The sequence below is a fragment of the Dipodomys ordii genome, unplaced genomic scaffold (genome assembly GCF_000151885.1).
Source record: "Dipodomys ordii isolate 6190 unplaced genomic scaffold, Dord_2.0 Scaffold32, whole genome shotgun sequence".
NCBI classification, from domain to species: domain Eukaryota; kingdom Metazoa; phylum Chordata; class Mammalia; order Rodentia; family Heteromyidae; genus Dipodomys; species Dipodomys ordii.
Window position 1 is genome coordinate 4,247,116 of NW_012267248.1, and position 7,491 is coordinate 4,254,606.

Sequence of the window (7,491 nt, forward strand, 5' to 3'; positions counted from 1 at the left end):
AGGAATTCATCCTGGGCTTTAATATCTTCTGCTAAGAACATATACATATATTAATATTAGCTTTAATATGAACCCACCTTCTAGGTCACATGGAAACATATGGCAAGCAGATGAAAATGGAGTTAAGCACCATTGTGTGTGTGTATACCAGTCACGCCTCACATTCTTAATGGCCTTTTCACTAACAGGCTCTAAGCCATAGCTTTTTGCTTGTTAACTAAGATAAAAAAAAATCTCATGGACTTTTCTTCCCCAAGCTGGCTTCCAACTTTGATCTTCAGACCTCAGCCTCCTGAGTAATTAGAATTACAGGCATAAGTCACCAGCACCCAGCCAAGCACCAAATTCGTACCTGCAATATAAGCAGGTTGATTTAGGACGGGGCAGAGAGGGAGTGCTAATGAGCCAGGGACCTAAAAAGTTGGGGAGGGGAAGGAGCTACTGAGCCAGACACCCATGGTTCACACCATAGCCCTAGCTACTTAGCAAGTGTGAGGCGCTAGTACTCAAACCCCAGTACTGCAAAACAAAATTTAAAAGCAAAAGCTAGGTGAACATTTAGCAGAGGTTCCCCCAACTATACTCTAAAATGGCTTGAAATTTCGGGATATGGCAGAAGTACTGCCATCTCAATTATGGGGCAAAGGAACTGATATTTTTAAGATCATTCAATAAATTAACGGAATATTTTTCTGTGTCTGGCTCCTAAAACTAGAACTAGTAATTCTGTAGAAAGCACACAAGAAGCAATGTCAGTTTGATGCTGGAGATACTTGGCTCAAGAACAAGGTGAGACGGGTGGTAGGTAGCTCTTGCTTTTAATCCTAGGGACTCAGAAGGCTGAGATCTAAGCATCATGGTTTAAAGCCAGCCTGGCAGGAAAGTCCATGAGATTCTTATGTCCAATAAACCACCAGAAACCCGCAAGTGGCACTGTGACTCAAGTGGCAGAGTGCTAGCCTTGAGCAGACGAGCTAAGGGACAGCGCCCAGGCCCAGAGTTAAAGCCCCATGACCGACAAACAAACAACAAAAAAAACAAGGTAAATTCACCACTGTGAGAAAATTAGAAGGTAACAGAAAATTGTTGAAAACCAACTTTACCATAATTTTCGTTGGACTGGAAACATTTTGTAATTTTTTTTTATCATACAAATTAATATAAAGCAGTTCCATCCAGGATTTTTTTTTTTGGCCAGTCCGGGGGCTTGAACTCAGGGCCCTAGGCATTATCTCTGAGCTCCTTTTTGCTCAAGGCTAGCACTCTAACCCACTTGAGCCACAGCGCCATTTCTAGCTTTTTCTCTATATGTGGTACTAAGGAATAGAACCCAGGGCTTCATGCATGCTAAGCAAGCACACTACCACTAAGCCACATTCCCAGCCTTATCCAGGAAAATTTAAATTAACTTTGCACATACATCCTATCCTCATGTCAGCTTGTTCCTCATGTGACTCTTTCTAGGTTCTCTTCAGAGGTCATGTAAGTTTGCCTAGGTTTTATAGTACTCATTTCAACACACACACTATACACCTGACTGTGTACCAATCCAATGCCCACAAGACCACCTGAGGTATGTTATTAGGTAGATCCTGATCCCTACCAGCCTAAGCTGCAGTGCTTGCTCCAGCTGGACTGAGCCTCATCTACAAGGCAGACACTTCTACCCCCAATCCTCCAATTTTGCTTTGCATGCACCACATAGTCATACTTGCATACTCCCTTATTCTGATTTGAGAAAAATGTGGGCACAATGACAGTCAGAGCCCAGTGTAAAAGGTTTCCACACAAGCAATGAACCAACCTACTTAAACCATTGTAGAAAATGGAGTTAGCTTATCACTCAATTTCCATAGCTGGACACAAGAGCACTGGAATATATAACAGACTCATGAATATACTAGTCTTCGGTGTCCTGCCCTTACTGCTTTGAAAACATTCTGATGTTCCTGAGGAAAATGACAAGCTATTTCCATGCTGGGGGTTTTCTAAAGGGCAGGTTCTGCTCAGTAGTTTGACACTCCATAACTCTCCATCACTTCAATCACCACCCCCAAGCCCCCCACCCCTGCCCCTGCCCCAGTCCCTAACCTAATTTGAACACCACAATACTTTTCAAAGCAACTAAGAAACACCAGATAACTCAAAACTAAATGTAAAATGCTAAACTCAAGCAAAAGGAAAAGAAAAAAAAAGCAAACAGCAGGCAAGATGTTACCAAGAGGCTTCTTTATTGAGCTTACCCATAAGTCATTTGGGAACATAAGTTGTTTAAATCCAAGTTACAATTCAAATGCTACCAAGGACAATTGGGATACACAGTGAGCACTTTCAGAGACCAGCTTCTGTATCTTGACCACTAAATGGAAAGATTCTTCAGAAGAACAGTCCCTTACCCTATATACAGAAGAAGAAAAAGTAAGAAATCCACAATATCTCAAAGTAACTGAAAAACATTATACTGTCAATTTTGTGTATATCACTGACATGTAAAAAACAGCCATGAATTTATGCTGGCACTAACACACTATTAAAAGTATACTCATAGTGGAGCCCAATTGTTAATGGTGTCATAACTAAAGGAGGGAAATTACAAATTTGATGATATGGTTTTGTATCTCCAGTATTTAAATGTTTGGCCTAAATTTTAATTACTTTGTTTCACTTCAGAGTTCTTTTAGCTTTCTGCTTATGAATGATGAGGAAGTACAAGTAAAGCAGAGTAGTAGGAATGCAGATCTGGAATAAAACAGAACATTACATCTCACCACCTCTACCACATCCTATAAAGCATCACATACTTTGTATTGTAAAAATGTCTTGGGTATTAACTTTTGTTAGAAAATTTTTAAAAAAAGGAGTAATTACAATGTCAAGTCAAAATTATATTACCTTACAACACAGAACAATTGAGAAAGGTGAGTGAAATGAGACAGCCATTGGAAAATGAACAGGATGCTGATTGTTTTTGGTAGTGTTAGGACATGAACCTAGGACCTTGGGCATACTAGGCAAGTATTCTTACCAGTAAGCTATCACCCTGAATCCACAGGATGTTAAAAGGCTAAATACAGATATTACAGGGTCTTATTTTTGATAGGAGACTCTCCTTGTTTAAAACCTCAATAGCCCATCATTTCTGATGGCCTCGGAGGACCAAGTTTACATAGAATGTAGACCTATATACTCCTTCTACCCTAGGGAAAAAACTATGACATCTTTGATAGCTATGCCTAAGACTCAGAGGCCTCAAATCTGATAATCACTTAAGATTTTTTTTATCCATAAAGCATGTAAAAAGCCAAAACTTCATGACAGACAACTGAATTTGAAAAGCATTATTCTGAAACACGAATACAGGTTTGTTAAGTAGGATCACTTCCTAACTTACCTCAATTTAAAAAAGGCCTTAAGAATTCCAAGAATTCTGCCTCAGCAAAGTTTTGAAATCATAATTATGTTTATGTGTGCCAGGCAGTTTACAAGGTTCCTTCCAAACAGATAAATCTAGGAATGGTTAAGTTTGGAAACATGAATAACCAACATATAGTATCATCTTTCTCTTTTCTTAAAGAAAAACTGGTAGTGGCTGTGAATATTTTACCTGTTTACAACCATGACTTGCTAAAAGTCAGAGAATAGATACTAGAATTGAACAATGATCTTAAGAACTTAGTTCTTTCTCTCTTGCACCTGCCTAAAGCTGCAGGGCATCTTTAGATGCCCACTACTTCGGCAGCTGTGGTCTTTCTAATAATCCTTAGGATTATTTGACCACCAGTTATACGTGATCTTACTGCCCCAGTCTTTCATACCACTAAAGTTGGCACTGTTGGTTTTTTTTTTTTGAGTGAGGGGGACATGGCAGGAAATATGGCCAAATGAGCACTTTACAAACAAAATACTACAGTAGCATCACCACTCTAAATACCAAACACCAATGAAACCCAAATCATAATGCTGAAAACTTAAAAAATTAAGACAAGAATTAAATGGAGAATTCATTTTTTTTTAAATCTTTTATAGGACAGAAACCTGAGCTCATGTCTTCTGGTTGTCATCATCTTCCACTGAGCTGCACCTAAAACACAAAGAACAAGTAACAAGCAACTTTGTTTTTTAAAGAATGACTAATAGTTCTGAGGCATGAACTGTTTCTAGTGGAAGTTAACTTACTAAATAATTACATAAAATGAAGCCATGAAAACCACCAGAAACATCAAAATATCAACTATTTTGAGGGTAAATAACTACAAAAGATTTGAATACGCAGCATATTATCACCAGATAAAGAAATGGTGGGAGAATCACTATCCAGTCATTAAGGTGGAGAAGCTGCACCTGTGATGCCTTAATTTAAAAGGCTTCACTCGACCTGCAGATGAAATCACCTTACATTGATTTTAGTAAGTCTAAACCACGAAGAGATGGGTGTAGGTTCAGAGGTGGCTTATTATATCTCTATCACCTTCCTGGCTGTGTAGTTCATTTCATGTCTTTAAATGGAACAAAACCCACCAGGAGAATGCTATTCTGATTTTCCATTCTTGAATGCACCAAAATGTGCATGCTTGTTGTAATTAGGTGCCTGGGTAAATAAAAAAAATCCCATTTACAATTTTAAAATATTATTTAAACCCCTAAAATCTGTTTGCTCTCCATACTCCTCAGGGAGACAAAACATTAACTTACCCCCCAAACAGAAATGATTACATACGGTTTTTAGAATTCTTTTCTACCATGGTAAAAATATGAAATCCTTTGTGTTGCAAAACCAAGCTGATTTACATGATTTTGTTTAAAATTGTTGCTAAATGTTTATCTACACATGCTGTCAGAAATAACCTTGTTAAGAAGGTGAAGCTGGTGTCTCAGCAAATCAGACCCCTTGGAGAAGGCGTCGAATGGCCTGTGCCCCGTTTTCCTTTTTCTCTTTCCGCACCATCAAAAGGAAAAGTGAGAAAATAGCAGAAACATTAGTTAAATCCTGAATGATACCCTGTAACCTACAGGAATAATCTCACTAAACTGTAAGCTGACAATATCTGTAGGACTTATTTTGGGATGAAATAAGTATAGGACCCTAATTATTAATAAAATGATAAATTTTGGCCAGATCTATGTCTTTAAGAAATAATACTTTCAGTTACTTTCAGGAGAACGATAAAGGTTACTTTTAACTATTTACAGTTTACCTGACTTACCAGCACTGAAGACAAAAATCTTTTAAAAATGGCTACAAATGCCTTGTTCACAAAAGCCTTTATTATCTAGTGATGCATACTGAGAACATACAGAAACCTGCATGGTCCACCACATGCAGAGGAACAATCTTCACTTTACAGTGAGTGTCAACTGTTTTATGCAATAGACAACACTTCAAAGTCACATTTTTAAAGAAAAGCTTCATTTACAAAAGAAATAAAAGGTAAAGAAGCAATTACCGCTTTTAAAAAGCAGCTGCTTTGTTCAAGAGTGGAAGGTTTATGCCTGTATCGAAAGACAACATGATCACAAATAATGAAAACAATGAACAAATGAAAAACATTTTTACCATAAAGCAGTACACTTTCAAAAATGACATACAAATAGTTAAAAATTTCATTATGTTGTCTATCTAACCTTTAAATATGAGGACTTTCAGAAGCAGGCCTCAACATTTGTAATTAGTAAATGAAAACTGCATTGTTTCTATGTTGCTAGGAACTGTATTTAACAAAATGTATAGAAAGTCTATAGCAAGTTGATTTTAAAAAAGGAAATAAGAAACAGTACACTGAAGGCGCTCTACCCATCAAGCGCGTACTCTTCAAATTTTACATGTGATGAACAGAACAGAAATTGTAAGTATGCCACAGTTGCAATGCCAAAAAAATAAAACAAGATCAGTTATCAAACATGCAGGGAATTCTGCCACAAAGCTAATATCCCTCATTTGTCAATTATTATTCCAATAAAATAACATCTTAAAACACCAGTGATGTTGATGGTTTAGCTTACCTTCAGTGTACTGAATGTTGTACACAACCTGCTTTAAAAGAGGAGACCATCCCTGCAGGCAGGCTCAAGAAGGAACAGACCCCCTTCGGCACTGACTACACCAAGGGCATGCTGCTGTGGCCTGCACACACACACCTAGGAAAACGTGAATATAAACAGCATTTATGCTGGCCATTGTATCCGAAGACCAAAATGAAGCCAAGTCTGCTAACAAATCAACCACCCAATATTACTACTCGAAACAGATGCTTTTGTCTTTTATGGGAACTGCAACCATATACATTAGTACTGTAACTTTGTGCAGTCTTGCCAATTAAACAGTTCAATAGTGAAATTTCACATAAGACACAAAACAATTAACTAGCATTTCTAAAAGGAGTATCACCCTTGGTGTTAATTCAAATATATCATGCTTCCTCAAATTTGCTGGAGAAATATATTTATAAGTTTATATACATTAATAATAAACTGCTGTGAAATTTCTTCAGTCTTTGTATTTAATTACTCAAACCCTTGGAGTTTCTTCATCTCATTTTAAATTTTTTCCTGGATGAATGCATGCTGTAGGGCCTGGTTGATGCTAATTCGTTTGGCTGGGTCCAACATTAGAATCTGGTCCAACAAGTCCTTTAGCTGGTGTACTTTTTTACGTTGGTCTTCAGGAAGTCGCTGGCACCCAATCAAATCAGCCAACAGGTCCTTAGTTGGGTTAATGGTGCTCATGACAGTAACTTTCTCCTAAAAATAATTTTTACAATGCATGTCTCTAAATAAGTTACTAAATGTATGTTAACATAAATCAGATTTTTGTCTACCATCAACAGTAGGAAAGTATTTATATAAATCTTGATAAACTACTTTTAAAATGTTTACATGTATTCTCTATCTTCTACATCTTTTTAAACAGCAACTGAAAGACTAGAATGGAAATGACTCCATAGTGAACAATGAAAACCGACAGTAAGAACCCACTGCCTAATCTGTGCTTTCCCTAACCCTACTCAGGTGGCTAGAGGCAGGCACCTAAACAACCCAATACCATAAATGTTATGGAGTGCTATGATGAAAAAACGGATAAAATACAGTGAGGGCAAATACTAAGAAACCATTATTTCAACCCAGATACAGACTATATATTCTAATGAGACTTTGGATATATATGTACATACACATTAGGAGCTGGAGCAGTATAGGAGCAATAAGCTCAGGGAAGTCTGGGGGTAAAGGCACCAAGATCTGAACCAGCAAACCTGTCAGCCAAGTGCAAAATAGTGGGGATGTAGGAAACTGCTCAAGAAAGCAGAGGTCATGCCGGGAGCTGGTGACTCGAGCCTGTAATCCTAGCTACTCAGGAGGCTGAGAGCTGAGGATCACGGTTCAAGGCCAGCCCAGGCAGGAAAGTCTGTGAGACTCTTATCTCCAATAAATGACTAGAAAACCGCAAGTGGCGCTGTGGCTCAAGTGGTAGAGTGCTCGCCTTGAGCTGAAGAG

General features: G+C 38.0%; 1 protein-coding gene across 13 annotated transcripts in view; it reads right to left on the reverse strand.

Annotated features, from left to right (window-relative positions):
- Nucleotides 1-2,212: 2,212 nt before the first annotated feature.
- The window catches only part of Prpf4b (pre-mRNA processing factor 4B), a 37,661-nt gene continuing 32,382 nt past the window's right edge, over nt 2,213-7,491 (reverse strand). Inside the window, exons 15-18 of one of the 13 annotated variants that reach the window (XM_013016676.1) lie at nt 6,001-6,738; nt 5,445-5,490; nt 4,036-4,932; nt 2,213-2,739 (exon numbers count right to left, since the gene is read on the reverse strand). In XM_013016676.1, coding sequence (XP_012872130.1) covers nt 6,535-6,738 — 204 coding nt within the window. In that variant the 3' untranslated portion in view covers nt 2,213-2,739; nt 4,036-4,932; nt 5,445-5,490; nt 6,001-6,534. Of the gene's footprint in view, nt 2,740-4,035; nt 6,739-7,491 lie in introns of all 13 variants that reach the window. The other 12 variants (XM_013016673.1, XM_013016677.1, XM_013016670.1 and 9 more) reach the window with 12 other exon arrangements.